This window comes from Hipposideros armiger, unplaced genomic scaffold (genome assembly GCF_001890085.2).
Source record: "Hipposideros armiger isolate ML-2016 unplaced genomic scaffold, ASM189008v1 scaffold_180, whole genome shotgun sequence".
Taxonomy (NCBI): Eukaryota; Metazoa; Chordata; class Mammalia; order Chiroptera; family Hipposideridae; genus Hipposideros; species Hipposideros armiger.
The window spans coordinates 228,202-248,255 of record NW_017731530.1 but is presented as its reverse complement, the minus strand read 5'-3'; the positions used below and the strand labels follow the sequence as shown (position 1 = coordinate 248,255).

The following is a 20,054-nucleotide window of genomic DNA, read 5'->3' as shown; positions in this document are numbered from 1 at the left end:
AGTCCCCCTCTCCTCATCAGCATATTCTATAACCTTATCCTGTTTTATTTTCTTCATAGCACTTTTCACTATTTAAAATGATCTTGTTCATTTATTTGTCCTTTTTTTTTCTTTACTAAAATGTGTGTTAAATGAGAACAGGGAAAATGTCTGTTTTTGTTCAATACTGTGTCAACAGAACTTAGAACAGTGCTTGGACATAGGAAGCATTTAATAAATATTTGGTGACTGGCAATCGATGGCTGGCTGGGTGGATGGATGCACAAATGAAATGCAAATGGACACGGCCATTTGATATTCTAGAGAAATCCAAAGTACTGAGCGAGGGGGAAACAGAGACATGAGCGGTGCACACTGAGGGGCAGCAGCAGCCCTTTTCCTGCTGAGATAGGGTGGACTCAACAGGGAGGTTCAGATTTGAGATAAGTCCACAAGATTGAACATGGATGGGTATCTGCATTGTTATTACAGCCTGGGGCTTTGCACAAAGGAGAAAGACTCCAAGAACAGTTCAGCCTTTGGAAAGAGCTGGCAAGATTCAAGATAAGCAGAGTGACTAATATACAGGACTGGGCTCCCTCTGGGTACTAGAGACCACACTTACGGGAAACCGGAATGATGCCCAAGCTTTGGTGCCAGAAACCAAGGCAGAAAGGATTGAAGGACCTCTGGAATGAGGCCGGTTGTGGCCTGCTGCTGTCATGACTGCTGCCAGTTTGATTCCACCCAGTGCATCAGAGCTCTGGGGTGAGGTGTCACAAGGCCACTTCCGTATCCGTATTGCTGGGGGGCAACCAGCTCTTTAACCAGGAGTCTTGCAATAACAACTTTAAATCTGAGTGTGGTGTCTGGAAGGTAGAGCCTTAAGAACAACCGGCTTGAAACCAGGACTGGGCTTTAATTGCTATGCTTTTTCCTGAGAATCCTAAACTACTGTAGCTGGAAGGACCAGGTAGTCTAATGACCTATTTTTTATAGATAAGGAAACAGGCCCAGGAAGGGTAAGTTGATATTGGAAACTGAAACTCTGATTCCTATGCTGTGCTTTTGGTGCTGCACAGGATGCTGACTTCTCTTCAGGTGTAAAGGATATTTTTCTATACTAGCATTTCTCTATTCCATGGGACACAGGTTCCTTAGGATATAAATAGGTGTTATAGAAAACAATTAGATATTTAATCATCCTACATTAATCATGCAGTTTATAAAGGCTAATATTTATTCAGTGCTTTCTGTGTTCTGGGCACTGTTCTCAATGATTTGCACTTAATTAGCTCATTTCATTTTCCCGAAAATACCATGAGGAAGGGGTATTAGTCCCATTTCACTGGTGCAGAAACTGAGCCAAAGAGATTAAGTTGCACATGCTCACACAACGAGTAAGTGGAGGAGTTTCAAGTACACAGCCTGGCTCCAGAACCCCCCATTCTTAACTACCATGTTGCCTTTTAAAATAAGCTTAAAGTTACATTTTTTTCTCTTTTTTAACTACAGAGCTTTTAACTGAGCCCTTCGTGTGTGTAAGGGGCAGTGTGACCCTCCTGGTTGAAGAATATAGTATGATGATTTCCCAGCTGTACCTGATACCAGGAAGACTTTTTCTAGGGGCATTTAATGGGGCTAATGCTCTGGGAACACAGATGGGGAGACACTGTTCTGTCTGACCGCGAAAGATTTGGCTGGCCAAGGCAGAGCACTCATAAGCATATTCTTACGGCAGCCTTGCTTATCTCTAACAGAAGTAGTACTGCAGGTTTAACGGGTGATTGTCAAGGGGATACTTTTTTGGTTGTTGTTGTTTAGTGACTGAACAGTTCTCCTTTTGGTCAGAGCCACCTTGGTCAGAATGGCACATCCAAAACGAGATCTGCATTGGCATTTCTTGGTACGTACTGAGTCATGCCAGAGGCCCAGCAGGCCCCTGGCTGAGATTGCTTTCCCAGTCTGCACCTGCTTCCAGCTCTATTTCAACTGGATCTCATCCACTCTAAACACAGTGTTACTAGGCAGGAACATAGCAAAGGGTTCCATGAATAGAGTGAGCTATCTGGCTCAACTCTGTCTCTCTCTTAACTTATTTAACTCCCACTGAGTTAAACTTATTTCATTCCCAAGAGACGTCTTCCTTGGAAACTTACATTCAACTGAGGGATAAAGAGTGTTCCCCAGCCTCAAGAGCTCAGGAAACCTTTTGTGTTTATTCCCACACCTCATCTCATTAACTCTTCTTGCTCCATCCAGGATGCTCCAGGCCATCCAAACTGTGTGGATGGAATTTTCAAAAGCATGGAGCCCCCAGAATTAAAGCTACTTCCCCCCCCGCCCCCCCCCAAACAAGAAAAATACACACATCATATTTTTTTTAAAACCCTCACAGCAACCCCCATTTTAAAGGTGCGGAAACTAATGTAGGCAAGTTCATGTAACTAACAAAATGCAGGGGCTGTGTCCCAAACCTAGGTCTTCTGTTTCTGAGTGTGTTATTTATTCCATCTCAGGACTGTTAGTTCTCCCATCCAGCTACCTTCTCACTACCTGTTAAGATCTGTATCAAAAGAGACAATAACACAAGAAAACTTGCTTTGGTCATTTGCCCATGTGTTGGCCTCTGAGGGGAAAAGCTTTCATTGTATACAAGTTCGAAGTTGTGGCTTCAAGTTCTTAAACTTTAAAAAAATGTATAATCTATAGTGTCTCCAAGAAATTGGTAGACAGAGGCCTGGGAACTTTACAGATGAGTAGCAACATAGGGGCAGAGAGGAGAAAGTGAAGTTCCCATCTCCACACCACTTTTTTCTATCTACTTTTAGACATTGCACTACATAAATGTCCTTGTCTACTATATGCCATGTTCATCTCTAGGTATTATCTTTTAAACTAACATTTTATAACATGATTCTAAAAACATAATCACTTAGGATAAAATATTGGAAAATATAGAAAATTGTGAAGAAAATTAAAATCACTGGAAATAAAATACGCCTTGACATTTTAGAGCAATTCTTGTTAGTGTTATTTTAATTTAAGTTTACATATATATATGTGTGTGTGTGTGTGTGTGTGTGTGTGTGTGTGTGTGTGTGTGTGTGTATACACACACACACACACGCATGCACACATGCACACAAATATATTTGAATATAAAATTGGTCTCATTGGACATGCTGGGACTCAGTTACTGGCAGCATTCTGCTCTTTTCTCTGTTTCTTCTTGGGTGAAGGCTGTCTTCCCGGAGACTGTCAAAGCCTGTAGGAGATTTTATACATAAAAAACCTGTTATCAGGTATGAGCGGATGGGGAGGGAGGCTGTGAGCCATTCCAGATGTCTAAGGGTTTCTGCAGATGTAATCAGGAGGCAGACAGACCTGCATGGAGATGGGCTAGAAATTCCCCTCGGCCATCATGGTGCAACTCCTGTGTGCCTTCCAGAGAATTGAGAAGGGAGTGGCATTGATACCCTCAGGTCCCGAGGTGTGTCAGCCTTTCTTTCCTGCTAATGTCTTTGTCTTCAGTGGGCAGAGATAATCCACAGCTGAATGCTACTTGTTATATTTAGGAAATCCAGTGTCAAAGCTAGTGATGACTGCTCTGACTATTTTCAATCTCTCTCCTCAAAATAGATTTCTGGGAATTGCCTCAGCAATGTGGGTGCGAAAGGATGTTGCCTTCTTCCTTCCTTTTAGCCCTGCCGGGCATTCTGTGGCTTGAGGAAATAAGCAGGTATCTTTCAAGAGGCTGCTCCCAATACCTGGATTCCCCACCACAGGCCCTGCTTCTCAGGAATTTCTACCTGCCAAGGTGTTGGGCCTGTAGGCAAAGTGTACCGTTCCCAGGCCTTCCTTGGCACTGGCCTGTGCTCTGAAGAGCTGCCACTTGTTAGGGGACCCCGATTGGGCCGGGGTCGCTCTGGCTTTGGCCTCCTTGAGAGAAGCAGGAATGAGGCATAGCCCAGAAAGTCAATGATTCCGTCTTTGGTTTTGTTTGCTTGTTTTTAGTAAGTTAACTTTTTTCCCCCCTGACTTTAAAGGAAATACATATGCATGACAGAAAATGTGGTATGTTTTTCATTAGCAAAACAGTATTTATTTGCACCTGTAGCCTTAAAATACAGAATCTTAAAATTAAACCAACCATTGCCTAGTCCAATTCAACCTCTCATACACGGTGAGGAGAGAAGGCCTGATGACAAGGCCTGCCAGGGCCTGAGCAGCCTTTGTGATTTGTAGACACTCACTGTCCGAGTCTGTACCTCAGTATCTGAAATGGGCGTGGGGAGGACTGGAGGACAGATAGGGTTTCTCTAATTCTGCATTGAAGGTATTATGGATGGTATTGGTTATTAAATGTCAGCGTCCAGGGGAAGCTTGTTTAAAGTTTAGGTTTCTGAATGAGAGCCTGAAAGATTTCTGATTCAGTAAATCTAGAGGAGATCCCAGAAATCAGCATTATAACAAACATCTGATAAAGATTTTCATGAACCAAGGTAAGAAACACTTATTTGATGATAGACTATATTCCCACGAATGTGAGAAATGTAAAGGAAAAAAATCTTTTAATTATGACAAGTACCTGGTCACGAGCTCAAACAGCTTAATTATTTTCCTCTTTGCTTCACTTTTCTTTAACAACCTGCACTTAACAGTCTCTGACTATTGAAGTAAACTGAGTCATTGTCATAAAGTTTTTATTTTTTCTTTTACCACTTTTGTTTAAGACCTCTCCCTTTTACACTCGGATGTGTGGTAGACTCCGGGTGTTACATTTCTAAGTCATCTTTTTGCCACTTGGTGTGAACACCTTGCATGTTAATGTCTCCCGGTCTCCGGGTTTTCTCCCTCCCTCAGAAACATGCAGCCCCCACAGCCTCTCCTTCTCACTACAAGTCTGGTGTGTGGTAGGACAATCGCTCACCTTGACAAAGGACACTCAAGTTCTAGTCTTAAATCTGCCACATACTGGACTTGTGACCCTGGTCTAGCCAGGTAACCTCAATGGATCCCAGTTTCTTTATCTGTTCAGTGAGGGGATGGGTTAAATTATAAAGTTCCTTTTGAAGTCATTTTGTCTATTCCCAGCTGTTCCTAATTTATTCAGCCAGGCTGAATAACTTTATTCCTTAAAGGGACTAGGTCCTTATTACTTTTGAACGTCTTGAAAGTGTTTACCTGATGAAAAGCCACCTCACCTAGATTTTTTATTTATTTTTTTTTTAATCTCCAAGAGAATGGAGTCTATGTCTCATGACCTTCCTAATAGCCACAAAAAAGGGTCAGGAATGGTGGGTGGGATTAGAGTGCCGTCTGTCCCTCTGCTCGTCCTGCCTGAGAAACCCAGGTCAGTCCTTCATGTGGAGGCAGGCTCATGGGAAACGCTGCCAGGTGGGCTGCATGTCAGAGAAACGAAGAGGAAGACACTTGCAGTGTCCTCTGAGCAGCCCTTGGTGTCTCCACCTCCCTCTTCTCCAGCCTCCCTCAAGCTGCTTCCACTTCTGGTTTCGCCCTTTGTTTCTGACTCTGGATCCTGGTCCTTGAAACATTTGTGGCTTAGGAGTTTTCCAGTGGTTTTGTATTTGCATTTATTTTATCTGTAAACCTGGTGATGCTAAGAGTTCCACAGTGCGAGCCTCTCGCCTTGCCTAGAGCTATTAACAAGAGGACGTGGTTCTCACCTACACCCTGAGCCTGGTTGTGTTCAGTCAAGTGGCTTTCTGGTGGCGGGTCTTGCTTCCTTAAAAGGAAGCTAAAGATGTATGTCTGCTTTGAGAAACAAAATGGTACCAAGATCGAAATGACTGAACTCGCTTCTCCCATGGAGGAAGCTACGGTGCTGTTCACAGTAGCTTTTCTGGCCCGAGGGGGAAACGACAGCCTGGGAAGGATGCCAGCCTTTAAGGGAATGATGGATTGGATGGTGGAACTGTTCTAAGCCTCCACTGAGAACCTCTTGTGAGCCCTGCTAGCAACGACTAATCGCTTCAGCAAATTGAGAAGATTTAGAACAGAAAAGGTGTTGGGGAGCTAAGCCAATGTGGAACAAGAATCAAGTCATTTTATTGTCCTTTCGGGTCCTCACTCTTGTAGACCTGAAATGTGACACGTATATTGGAGAAAAGCCCTGGGGTGGAGGTGGGAGATGGGACGGGGTTCTGGTTTTGGCTGCAACCAAGGTGACTGGGTACAAGTCACTTACCTGCCTAGATCCCAGCTCATTCTCATTCCTCCAGCTCAGAAATTCATTTCAGTAGTTGAAGGATTCACAGGACTATGAGAGTTTATGAATTAAGTTAGCCTGGAGAGAAAGGCAGGCATGCAGTCTAAGGCTAGCCTCCCCTTCAAGATCATCACATTGCTTCTTTCTAGGCAAGACATTGGGAACGATGGTTTCAGAGGAGTGATTATGTTGGGCAGCAAGGAAAGTATTTCTATAGCTTCAGCTGGAGCTTTATGCAGTTAGTGTCCAGTTAGCATTCAGTAATGTAAGCCTGTTTGATTAATCTGCAGCATGCAAGAGGGTGCCTGGTGCATTACTCGAAGCTGTAATGACAACACAGACTAAATTGGAGTAAAGGCTTGGCCAAGTAATGTGCAGGTGCCAATGCCTTTCTTGTCTTTTTAGAGCTGACTGCAGTTCTCTATAAATAACAACATCCGTCCATAGTCCCAATGTTTCTGATTCTCTTCCTGCTGGTCTTAAATTATTGTTTCCTTCTCATTTAACTTCAACTTCAAAATAATTTGTAATGGCACTAAACATTTGAAATATTGTCCATTTGAGCCATCAACTGCTTTTCAGCATCAGGTCACTCAAATACAATCATGTTTTTTGGAGAAATCAGAGCACGGCAAATAGAAGGCATGGTTCTTGGTATTATTATTTTAAATAGGTGAGTTAAATCTGCTTCCATTATTATGATTTCTAATGTACTTGGACTTCTGTCTACCATCTTTGTATATGTATGTGTGGGGGTCACGGAGATGTATGTTTTCTGGCTGTCAAACATTATCTTTTTTCTTTTTTGTCCTCTGTTGTCTTGATAGTTTTTTATCTTCTTTTAAAAGAAATTTTCTGCTGGCTTAGAAGCAATAGCATGCAGTTTCTTTTTTCAGTAGTCTTAAATTTTTAAAAATGTAAAATAAAAAAGTTTTCTAGTAAAAACAATATTGCTTGGTATCTTTACCTTTTTCATACAGGCAAGAACCTTAGCATATTTTAATTATTAAGCACATTTCTTCCCTTCACCCCACATATTTCCCATTATTGGCTGCTGGTTTCGTTTGTTTCACTTAAAAAACAAGTTAATATAGGGAGTAGAGTCAATGGAAATGTAATAGGTATATACAACATCAGAGGGACAATAGATTGGGGGAGGGGGTTATCACTTTGTGAGGGGTGAAATGTCTAACTATTACATTGTTTTGTGCACCTGAAACTAATTTTAAAAAGTAAAAAAAAAAAAAAAAAGAGAAAGAAAAAAATTAGTAATTTTAGATATTTTAATGTTCATTACATACACATGTATCATTTTTGTGCTTTTTCTTTTTTTCTAACAACCCATACCCTTTCATATCTCTCTCACTGATGGTCTGTGAATGGTAAACTCTCTTTCTATGTCTAGAATGTCTTCATTTTGTTCTTAGTCTTGAATGATGACTAAGCTAGGTATAGACTTCTGTACCCTCTTACAGTTTGAAAGTCTATCACTCCTTGCCTTTTGTTATCTGTTTCTGTTGATAAGACAGCTAATGTAAGATTATTTGCTGTTCCTCTGAAGAGAATCTATCCTCTTTTTTCTGGCTGGTCTATAAGATTTTATCTTTGTGCTTGATATACTATAGTTTTATAGTGATGTCTAGGTGTGGATTTTTTTTAAAAAGTATTTTATTCTCTGAGACCACCTCATCTACGGACTCCTATCTTTGATTAATTAATTAATTCTGGAAAATTGTTAATCATTATGTTTGTTTTTTTTATAGTGAAAAAAATTTATATTTAGAATTAGCCAGCTGAACTCAGTTTAGATGGATGAACCCAATTATGTTGACAACATCTAAAGCATCATAGTCAGGAGCCAGTCGAACATATGCCTTCTTCTCTCCATCAGGCCTGACCAGGGTGTTGACCTCGGCCACGTCAATGTCATAGAGCTCCTTCACAGTCTGTCAGATCTGGTGCTTGTTGGCCGTGACATTCATCCACAGTGAACTCAAGTGTATTGTTGTCTCCTATCTTCTTCATGGCTGATTCAGCAGTTAGGAGAACTTGCTGATGGCATATTGGTCAAGCTTGTTTCTCTTGGGGGTGCTCTTCCGAGGATATCTGGGCTGCCTTCAGAGCCGCAGTGTCTTGGGCCTTCGGAAGGTGGGTGACGTGCAGATCTTCTGTTTTAGTGGCTGTGGATGCCTTTCGGCTCTGCTTTCTTTGCTTTCAAAGCCTTTACTTTGGTTTCGGCTTTGGGGGGGGGGAGGGGCTTCCTTCTTTGCTTTCAGCCCCATCTTCATGAAAAAAACAAAAAAACCATGATGTGTTAAAGCTCCATTATCCACCCCCCATTTCCTTCTTTTGACCTCCTGTTAGACATATATTGGAGTCTTTGAATCTATTCTCCTTGTCTCTTAAATGTTATTTCATATATACCTGCATTCAGGATAAACTTCTCAGTACTATCTTTTCCAATCATTTATTCTGGTGCTTATCCCCATTATTGAGTTTTATTTCAATGGGTATATTTTTATTTCCAACATATCAAGTTTTAAAAATCTTTCTGAGGATATGAAATATACCTGCTGTTAGGTTTTTTTCATTTGCTCTGTTATTTTAATTTTGTCTGGAGTTGCTTAATCTTCTATAATAGTTAGTAATTTTGTGGCTGTCTAATTTAAGGTTTGATTTCTTCATGTGGTTTAGAATTCTGGTTTGCAAGCTCACCCTGTGTAAGTTCTCTTTCCTCCTCTTCAGTGCTGCCCACAACTTGCCCCACCTGCATGGTATTTTTGCAGCTACTTCAACCCACCTTCCTGGGTCTCATCCAGCACCAGGTCCATAATGATGGATCTCTGTGATGATATTGGGGCTCCTTACAGATCATTCGCTGAGCCAACAAGCAGCTTGGCTGTTTGCATTTCTCTAAATGTGGAGTTCCATGTACATCCTAAGTCCCAGCAGTTGTCAGCAAGTGTCTCTTTTCATGAACAGTACCCCAGAGCCTGGCCCTGACTTCAGCCCCATCAAACCCATGGCTTCTGCTCTGCTTTCCACTGTGTGCTTCTGGTCCATGGATCTGTGTAGCTTGTTTTTTCAAGTATAGCTATGATTGGGAATTTTCTTATTTTCTATTTTATCTGTCATTGCCATATATTTGAAGAATTCAAGACAAGGATTTTCATTGTCATCTTTGGCTCTTTTTTATTTAACCTTGGTTTTCACATCTATAGAAGGAGAACAATAACTACCCTTCCTGTCTGAAAGTACTTTGTAAATACTAAAGGTAAAGTGTGGCCATCTTTATAGTTAATGTAATTGGTGTATCACATTTTACCACTATTCTCTATCTTTGGAGTCAAATTTTTTCAGGATGAGTGGGTGGCATGGCGAGGAAATGAAATACTTTGTGTCATAATAGAATTAAACATCCCCAGATCTTTAGTTGTCTGCTAAATGTTGTTAGTGGTTCAGGTCACAAATTGTAGAGTGGTTTCTAGAGGCAACTGGATTGTGGCTTTGTTTTTACTTTTAGAGTTGCATGAAATGGAAAGGAAATTCACTAGATTTTTCCGTTTTTCTAAGCCCTGTTGTTTCTTTTTTAATACAGTGGTGGTATCCAGAACATAAGTTATTATTTAGCATTTAGGTACTTTTTAGAATTCACTTAAACTAAACTTGCTCTGAGTATATAAGAGTTTATTAAATTTTATCTTTCAGTTGATTATTACTTTCATTTTATAATGTTGAAGGCTTGGAGAGTTTCATTGTAAAAATGATGCTTTTTATCAGTTTTGTGAACCATTTTATTTGTGTCCTTCTCTCCTCAACAACAACAACAAAAAAAACACAAAAAACCCCAAACTGAGAATCAATGAGAGAAGCCACAGCCCGAGTTTGACCATGGATACACACAATTAAAGGTTTTCTCCCCTTATATTGCCACATTCTTGGCAAGAGTCATCTTGAGCCTTGCTTTTCTCCTTTGGCCATTTTTTTCAATTGAAAATTTTTCATTCCTCTCTCCATCTTCTGGTACATCAGCTGGAGTAAAAAAATGTTCTCTATACATTTCTAGGTAGCAAAAAACAATGGCAGCTATATCATAATCAGTCTCCCAAACTGAAAATAAGATGAAACAGTTTCCCAACTGTGAAAATTCTGCACACATACTTGATGACAGAGAATTCCAGAACTGCAAAATAACTATGAGTAAATAAGAACCAAAAAAATCAAGTTCCAGCACTCAATTTCTTATACTTCCAACTCCCCTCTACTCTGCTACAAGGCTTTCAGTGAGCAAAAGCAGACCAAGAAAAACTGCAGAGAAGACAGAAGAGTGAGGCTAGTGAAGGTGCTGACGGGTGATTTTGAATGGCCACTAGAAAGATTAAATCCAGCCTAAATTTTAAAATGCTGACAAAATGTCCAAGCAGATTAGAGCATGGAGTAGAAGGAAGAGATTTTAAAGAACATGTGATTTAAAGGGGCAGAAGACATACAGGACCAGGTCTACTATTTAAAGAAACAGGCATGATTTAAAGTGGCCAGCATGATTTAAAAGGGTAGACATTACTTACTGTGGCAGTCTTCCAAAAGTATAGCTTCTGGAGGAGAGAAAAAGCAAAATGAAAACAAGTGCTTTTTAGCAATGAAGGAGGAAAGAAGAAAAGTGAGGTGTGTGGAATGTAGGGTTCTGTAAGACAAAGAGAATCACACAATCAGAAGACTCACAACTCCTTTTCCGCCACCAAAACACAGTGACAAAAAAACCCACTAAAGTACCTGAATTTTGCTAGACTAACAGAAAAGAGCACCTTTTAAAATAGGAATTTTATAAAATACGCCAATAGCATAAAAATAGACACAAGGAAAGTTAAGTCAGTAGAGAAAATTTGCAGACAATTACAAAAATTATAACTATCAGTTAAGAAAAGTCCTCCTCTAAGAAACAACAATGAAGTAAAATAAAAGTGTAAGCTCACACTCCAAACAGAATTAAGGGCACTGAAGTATTTGAGGATGTGAAAACCACTCTGATGCAAAAAGGCAAAAATGGACAAAAACTAAGACAAATTAAAATAAATAAATAAATAAAGTTGAACTCAGGCTAGAAATGGAAGAAAAAAAATCAAAATTATATCACAAATGAAGAATGAATTTAAAAGTCCCCAAGTGAAAATAGACTCTAACACAAATTAAATAAAGGGTTTGAAGAAAGACAGAAAAATAACAAGGAAAATGAAAATGACATAAAGAAGTAAAAGAGGTCTGAAGGGGAGGCAAATTTTTACCTCTCCCTTCTTAGGGTTTTTTGGTTGGACCCTGAGAATTAAACTGACATAAGACAGATTAACAGTAGAAAAACATACAAATTCATAGAAGTTTTACGTGACATAGAAGCCCTCATAAGAAATGAAGACCCAAAGAAATGGGGGAGCACATGCTTTTACTCGTATAGTGGGTTAAACAAAAAGAGACAATTGTGGAAAACTAAACTATGTGGAGAGGCTAAAAGAAGATAAGAATTATTTTTACAAGTTCTGTTTATATAAACATTTTTTGGTTTCAACTTCTTGTGCTTGATGATAAGATGGTTATTTTCCTTCTGGTTCAGGGAGAAGAACATCTTTCACCTGGGAATTTCATCTCCTGCTTTTAAGAAAAGAAGGAAGGTCAAAGTGTTTTTCTTTCATTTGCTGTTTTTGAACTGCCTTAACTCAAAATAATCTTTATGTGGCATGTTTTGGGGTGGCATATTCTTCCACCCTTCAGGTCCAAGAGAAAGATAGTCAAAGAAACAGTCATTAAAAAAAAAATTGTTAGAGTCCCTTAATTTAAAAATATAGAGCTAATATTTAAAACTATAATTAAAAAAAATATTTCATAAATAGAAAGAAAACCTGAGTCCACACAAATTGTGAAACTTTCCAGAAATAGAAAAAGACCTGAATCTTTTGGGTACTTGGGAAAATTAACTCAAAATGATCAAGTCTGAAATCTATCATACTAAAACTCTTAAATTTCAAAGATAAAGATAAAAACCTCAAGTTCTGTAGGCCAAAAGATCAAATAACTTACAAAGGCAAAATAATTAGACTAACATCAGACTAAATCTATACGTCAAGGCAACAGTGGGGCAGCATTTAAAAAAACAAAAAACTCTCAGGGAAAGGAAGTATGAAGCAAGGATTTTATATCCAGCCCAGCTGCCCTTCCGATACCAGGACACTACTGAAACAGTTTTGACCATACCAAATTTTAAGGAATCCTACACCTATCAACCGTTCTGGAAGAATGTACTAGAATAAGGGTCAGCAAACTATGGCCTGCCACCTGTTTTTATAAATAAAGTTTTACTGGAACACAGCCACAGTTATTTGTTTACTATATTATCTATGGCTGCTTTCCTGCTACACTGTAGCAGGGTTGAGTATTTGCAGCAGGTATCATATGGCTCACAAAGTCTAAGTCTTTACTATCTGGTCTTGTACAGAAAAATTGTATTGGCTCCTATATTAGAAGATTCCCATATAATGACTGAGAAAACTTCAGCATAGGACTGACGCTGATCATGGTCTTTAAAAATATATAAATATATGTATAAGACTAAAACATGATGAGTGTGATGGTAGTAGACTAATGTATAAATGTTGTGTGCTGTGACAAAGTTGAAATAATGTAACTAAAAAATGGGCGGAGAAAGGGATAAGGAGAGATGAAAATTTAAAAAAACACAACAACTCACTGTATAAGACAATAGGTATGTGATAAAGAATACCACCCCCCACCCCATCCCACCCCACCCTGCCAAAAGAAAATACCTGATAAACCAGATGATGAATAGTTAAGTAAAGGACATTAAAAAAGGATAAGTACAAAGGTAACCAGTAGAACAAAAATAAGAAACTTTCCTAATGTTAATATATACCTCTTGTAGAGAAAAAAAAAACAAACAGGAAATATTTTTTTAATCCATGGTTATAAAACATTATGATAGATTTGTGATTAAACATATCAATCATAAAAGTAAATGTGAAGGGTCTTAATTTACTTTTATTAAAAGAAAAAGATTTACAATTTGGCTCACAATATAAAACTTAAGTATATGTTCTGTAATATATCAGAGACCTAGCTAGAAGAGTGATTCAGATATTCTAAAAATAAAGAATGGACAAAAGTGAAATTAATGTTTATATTGTATAAATGTAAAAACACAGCAAGAGAGAGAAGTGGTAGTGATCCTGATATCAGACAACTTGGAATTTAAGCCACAGAGCATTAAACAGGGCAAAAGATACTTTTAAATGTTAAAAGCCACAGTTTATCAACAAACACAAAAAAGAGGAAGGCCCTTACATCTAGATATTTAGAAATTCTCTTATTAAACAACATCCAGGTGAAAGAGGACATATAAATTGGAATCAGAGTTTTAAAACAAAATGATGACTATCAGGGAAGAAAGGCATTAGAGAGCAGCCAGACTCCGTTTGAGGGTCAGTTAGGGCCAGGAGGCAGCAGCAATACAGATCAGGAAGTCCACACTGATTGCAGTTCACTTTATTACCATAGCATGTAAGATAACATATATAAGACTTGAGGTTGAGGTGAAAAGTTTTCATATATACACAATTAGTTGTCTTTTAGCTTGGCCACCATTTATTTCAAAGCTTGCTGATGGTGTTGAATTTACATTTTGATGGAAGGAAAATACTGAAGAAGTAAATGTTGGTTATCTTCATCTTAAAGATAACCACAGCTTAACATTCAGGTGCAGACTATAGCTGATGGTGTTGAGTAGCTGGAATCTTAAGAAAAGCCCTTATCTAATTCTTTAATTATGAAAAAGCTTAGCAAAAATGACATTTTCTCAAAAAGCATTTAAGTGACCCTTTCCCACCACCCAAAAAAATGTTTAGTTTTATGATGAAACAGACAATTCTATTAGGTCAGGGTTTATCTGCATCAGATGTAATTAGAGCCCAAGGTTATGCAGGACAAACTTGGCTATTGAAAAGCCACACCTATGAAGTAAGAAAGTCCTTAAGAAAGGGTTCATTAGCCTGTGGGCTAGATGGACAGCTTACATTTACCCAAAGAAATATTTGTTATTTCTTCAATCTTTGATTTTTATCATAAAATGAAGCAGGAATCATAACAGACATAACTTTATTATTTTGGTTGCCATATTTTTTTGGAATTATGTTTGAAGTAATGCAGAAGAATTGATTATGTAAGATGTTTGTAGTCACTTATATATATAAGTTAAGTTTCGTTATGCAAGTCTTTGTTATAATACTGTTTCCGCAAGAAAATTAAATTCGTGTTACATCACCTAACTTACAGCTTTTTGTGCCCCCCAAGAACATAATTTACCATATGTACAAAGGCTGCTGTTTGAATTCCCATGGATATCTTTATCTAGCATTTTTTCAGAGGGGAAATTGCCTTATGGATAATCTGAAATAATTGAAATAATAGGCAGTATAATGAGAGCCAACATTTTGAAGCTCCCTTGTGCTTCTTTCTACTCTGCAAAATACAATTATCACTGAATGCATTCATGTTTTAAAATTGAACCAGACAGTAAATGAATCTTGTTTTCTACATTTCAGTGGGGCTAACATAAGGTAGTTGGTGTCCCTAAAACAGGTGTTAAAAGATGTTTTTAAACTTCCCAATACATTTGCAAATTTACCATGATGAAGTGGTAATTTGCAATATAGAGCTGATTACAGAAATCAAGATATAGTTGAACTATATTTTTAAAAATTTATATCTCCTGTTCCTCTGCTTTTTATGATACATGTAATATCATTAACAATGTTCTCAGATGTCCCTGAGAGATTTGAAGACTTGTTTTGTTTTTAGTGGTTGATAGGAATTGGCTTAAAAAAAGAAAGCTATTCATATAAAGTGGGGCTCCTAGGATCCATTTTAGCATCTGACCAAATTCTGTATTCTTATTCACTTTCTGCATGGACTCGAATCCACTTCTACATTCAGTTAGGAAGTCACAGTGATAATGACTGAAAAGTCTGAGAAAGGGCTTGGGTAAAACAAGCTGGGATTTCCTTTTTTAGTAAACATTTATGAAGACTCATCATTATTTTATATTCTTTCTTGGCGTGGTGGGGAAGTTCGTGTCAATTATAGATTTCAGATTCTGGAGTAAGAAATATGTGGATCTGAATACTAGTGTACCATGTACAGTAATACCTTGGTTTGCAAGCATAATTCGTTCCAGAAACAAAGTACTCGTATTGCAAGACATCCATCGTTTACCAAGTTAAAATGTATTAGAAATGTTTGGTCGTCTTGCAGAATACTCGCAAACCACGTTACTCGCAATCCAAGGTTTTACTGTACTTTCTATCATATTCAGAAAATTTCCCCACCTGTAAATGAGAATTTAGTCTCTACTTAGTAGGAACAAAGGACCAACCAATGAAGTACTAGGTATTTAGCATTTTTGTAATTTTGTGGAGCATCTATTGTTATTCCTCATATTTTAGAGGCTGCATTTATCATCATTCCTCATATTGTCAGGGTTTTTCGAAACAACAGCATTCACTATAATTTGAGCAGAAGCAGAATTTATTAAAGGATATTGGGTAGTTAAGCATGCAGCTGGGAATAGAGTCTAATATACCATCCGGGGGGTTTTAGGGAAAATGTCACTGTATCGCTTACACAGGTGACTTTGCCCTGTTGCCCTCGGAAAGACTGATACTTCCCTCCGTAGTATCCACAAAATGGATTCTCCGTGTTTCCTCCTCAGATTACTTCCAAAGCTGAATTCTGAGCAGTGTCTAGTTGGTCCAATCACACAGTGCTGCCCTGGCTTCATGAAGGCTGGGGAAAAAAATTTCTGGTTTCTTACTTAAGAAAATAAGACCCATAAAGAAAGAAATTGTTCAAACATTTCAAGCACATTTCAAAAGGTACTGGGAAGTCAGAAAATGTGATCACCCTCCAGGGACATTTTTATTATAGTCGATTGACTGGAACAAAATAAAGACATAAAATATGTCCAAATTAAAAGAAAGGTGACTTTGGTTTATTATTCCTTCTTCAAATCGTATTCTATTTTTAAAATAAACTTCGTTTTCAGACATTTCTGTATCACAGTTATTCAAATTTTTGTGTATACAGACACACACACACACCAGGGGTGCCAAAAAAAAGTATACAAGTGGACATACTATATATAGTGTATAGTCCATACATATACAGAAGGTGCCAAAAAAAATGTATACACATTTGAAGAAAGGAAAAAACTATTAATTGTAATACTCAATATATACCAATAACAAAAGATGAATACAAGTCACGTTTGATTTCTGCAATTACAAGAGGTGCTCAAAGTTGTTACCATCAGCATCCAGACACTTCTGATTATGGCGAACTACTGCTTGAGCATAGATAACATCTCTTAAAATGCGTATACATTTTTTTGACACCCCCAGTATATATAGGACATCTTGACTTTGGTAGGCCATAAACATAAAACATAGCAAATTAAACCTAAGGGGATAAAAACTCCTTTTTCTAACCCCCAACCCTGTGCTGTCTTTTATCATGAGTGTCATCACTAACTGACCTGTTTCTCTACATGGAAATATTGAAATTACTTTTCTCCTCCATGACGTGGAACCTGCCAATTTTTCCTTTCTGGTATTTGTTTTTCCTTAGACATCATTCTGACATTTTTTATATTATTTTTGTTTAGTCATCATTTTCTTACCTTTCCTACTAACCTAAAAGTTGTTGCTAACTTAGATCCCTGTGAAGAAAATGAACATGCTAGATCTGAGAAATACTAGGATTCAACCAGAAGAAACAGGAGCAGGGGTCCTTTAAAACATATGTAAAGATTTCTCTCTAATTTTCAAAGAAATACGCTGTGATCGTTGGAAATTTAAAAACTGGAAAATCTAAAAGAAAATAAATTTTCCCAAGTCCTATCCTTCAGCGTTAGCATTTTGGTGTGTTTCTTTCCTGTACTTTCTTTCTCTGTTTGCATGGTTGGGGGGGGGGGGTAGGGGGGGTTAAGCAAGAAAGAAGGCAGTTGTTTTTACAAACTTGAAATTGTATTATATATAATGTTAAATACTGCTTTCTTTATGTCATAAATGGTTTCCTATGTCATTTAATAATAATTCTTAATATTTAGAGTGTTTATGTGATAGTCTCTCTTCTAAGCACTTTATACATATTAACTAATTTAATTTTTTCAAGAGCCCCTAATATAAGTTTCTGCATTTGTTATATGAGGAAACTGAGCCACAGAAATATTTTAAAAGTGCTCCATGTTCACAAAGCTAGTCAGTGATAGAGGTGGGATTCAAACCCAGATCTCACTCCAGAGTCTGTGCTTTTAACAATTAAGCTAGTGACTTCCATTATTTTAAAACATGATTTATAGTATCTATATGGTATTCAGTCATGAATGGTACTGATTTTGTTTTTCTCCCATAACGTTTTATTTTTTATTTTTGTGAACAATTTCCCTGGCCATTAATGTGATTTTGCAAACATAATATTTAATGGCTGCATAATATTCATTTGTATGACTATGTCGTATGAACCCTGAGGCTGTGTCCTGTCGTTAAGGTGGTAAATAGTGCTATAGTGTAGTCCCTCTCCGGGCCTGGGCTGTAAAGCATCTTTGGGCCTCCAGTCTCCCCACCACAGCAATGACAAAGGGCCTTGTTTCAGGAGTCTATGCCAAAGGAAATGAAGATGCACCTGTTTCTATGGACAGGAGATAATTTCGATGAAGTGATTTTTGGCAAGTCAGGAGAAATTGGATCATTCTGAACCACCTCTGAATGCAGGCAAAACATGAACATGTTATGGCCTGCGTCCTGACGGCCCCAGCATCCTGTTATCCTAGGCAAAAAGGCAAATGAAATAAATGACCAGGAAAAGCAGAGTGAAGGCAAAGAAAATATCAGCATCGCCACGGCAGCTTTATGACAAGAGTCTCATCTGTGAAGGGGAACCAATGGGGAGCTAGATGCCCAGGCTGCCGTGGAAGGGGCACTTCTGGGTTTATATGACTATGATGAGCTGAAGCAGAAACAGAAAACTCTTATACTTAGGGAAGTGGGGACCAACAGGCCTGACAGAAAGGAGTCGCGTTTGCTTCTGGGCAGGACTTGGCCTCTTGCTTGATGGAGACGCCAGCCAACGAGGTGATGCCTACCATATTTTCACAAAACTGTTGAAAAGAACCTCTGAAGTGCTAATAGTAAATCTCAGTTCCAGATCACACCTAAGTCTTGGGGAGAGGAATGGAAAATCGGATCTTTTTAAAGCGTGGCCAGAGGATGTCATGAACCTCCACTCTTGAAAATTCACTACAGAGGCAGCCTCAGTGCAAGTGAAGTGCCGCTGGTATTTATGGAAAGGGAATTTTCTTTGACCCTGGTGGTAATCTTACCAAGGCTCCTGCAAATAATGACTTCATGAGGGCTGACATGAGAGGAGCTGCTGTATGTTCAGCCATGGTGACTGCTGCAAAATTCAACTTGCCACGTAATATAATAAACAGATTTGGCCTTCATTGTGAAAATAAGCCCGGGCATAAGCCCAGCAAGCCAGGAGATGTCATTACAGCCAAGAATAGGAGACCATGCAAGTTGATAGTATCCACGCTGAGGGAAGAATCTTGTTAGCTGACATCTTCTGTTATACGCGCATCTTCAATCCCAAATTCATCAAAATGGAACAGCCTTAACAGATGCCATGGATATAGCTTTGGGGAGAAGTATCACTGGAATTTTGCCCAATTTATCCTGGTAGCATACCAAACTATTTGAGTCCACCATTGAAACGGGGGACCATGTCTGGAGGATGTCTCTATTGGAACATACAAGACAGGCTGCAGATTGTCAACTTGCTGATGTTAACATTGGACTGTATAAATCTGCAGAGCCATGTACAGCCACAACACAGCTGAACAAAGGTGGGACTCATTCTAAGTGGGCTCATTTGAACAAATAAAGATGGGATTCCACATGTTAGGAAAGCACAACCAGAAGACCAACAAGGACTCTAACAGTTTTTAGTTAGGTTCAGTCAAGACAAGGATACTGTTTAATTTAAATACTACGAAATGCCTACATTCTGCCTTAACTTGAAGAGCTGAACTTCAAAATATTTTTGAATAATGAATGAAAATATTTTAAAGGAAACAAATAATAGCATTTTTAAAATGCAGAACAAAATTATGTATTCCTTTATTATTATTATTTTCAATTTAGGAAAGGATTCAATGATTCTAAAGATGAAACTAATGTCCTGCTTGGCAAGGATTTTTTTAAAGATAGTCTATAAATAGTAAACAATTGTTTACAAAGTACCTAATCACTTTTCAGTGTGTGCAGTGGAATGGAGGCAAAATATAGTGTTTTGAATTTATGATACTAGAAACCGTGAACAAACTAAAAGTTGCTGTGAAATTCTCATAAGCAATAAATTCAACTTTTGTACAAAATAAATTGTGCATAGTAAAGATTCTTGTTCATAAGCTTTGCCAAATCTCTAATCATTTCCTAGGTCAAAGGGTATGGATATTTTTGAGGCTTTTGATACATTTTGCCAAATTACTATTCAGAATGTTCATATCAATTTACTTTTCCACCAAAGTATTTTGCTTTATCAGTTAGTAATTGTAAGCTCTGCAAGCACAGGGCTGTATCTTTCTTTTTTTAGTTGTGGTTTTTGTTGTTATTGTTTGGTCTTTTTTATTACTGTGCATGTTGTCAAGTACAGTGCCTCACCATATAGTAGGGACGCAGTAAATATTTTTGAGAGAAATGAGAGAGATGTGTTTGATGTCTGCTGT

At 38.2% G+C, this 20,054-nt stretch overlaps 2 protein-coding genes across 2 annotated transcripts in view; both read left to right on the top strand.

The window, feature by feature from the left end:
• The window catches only part of UBE3D (ubiquitin protein ligase E3D), a 139,946-nt gene that overhangs the window by 88,585 nt on the left and 31,307 nt on the right, over nt 1-20,054 (top strand). The gene's annotated exons all lie outside the window — the stretch shown is intronic.
• On the top strand, nt 17,899-19,210 carry LAP3 (leucine aminopeptidase 3). The gene is given in 9 exon segments (XM_019652467.1): nt 17,899-17,951; nt 17,953-17,997; nt 17,999-18,090; nt 18,093-18,302; nt 18,305-18,423; nt 18,425-18,605; nt 18,608-18,829; nt 18,832-18,924; nt 18,927-19,210. Coding segments are annotated over 9 exon segments (1,299 nt in total).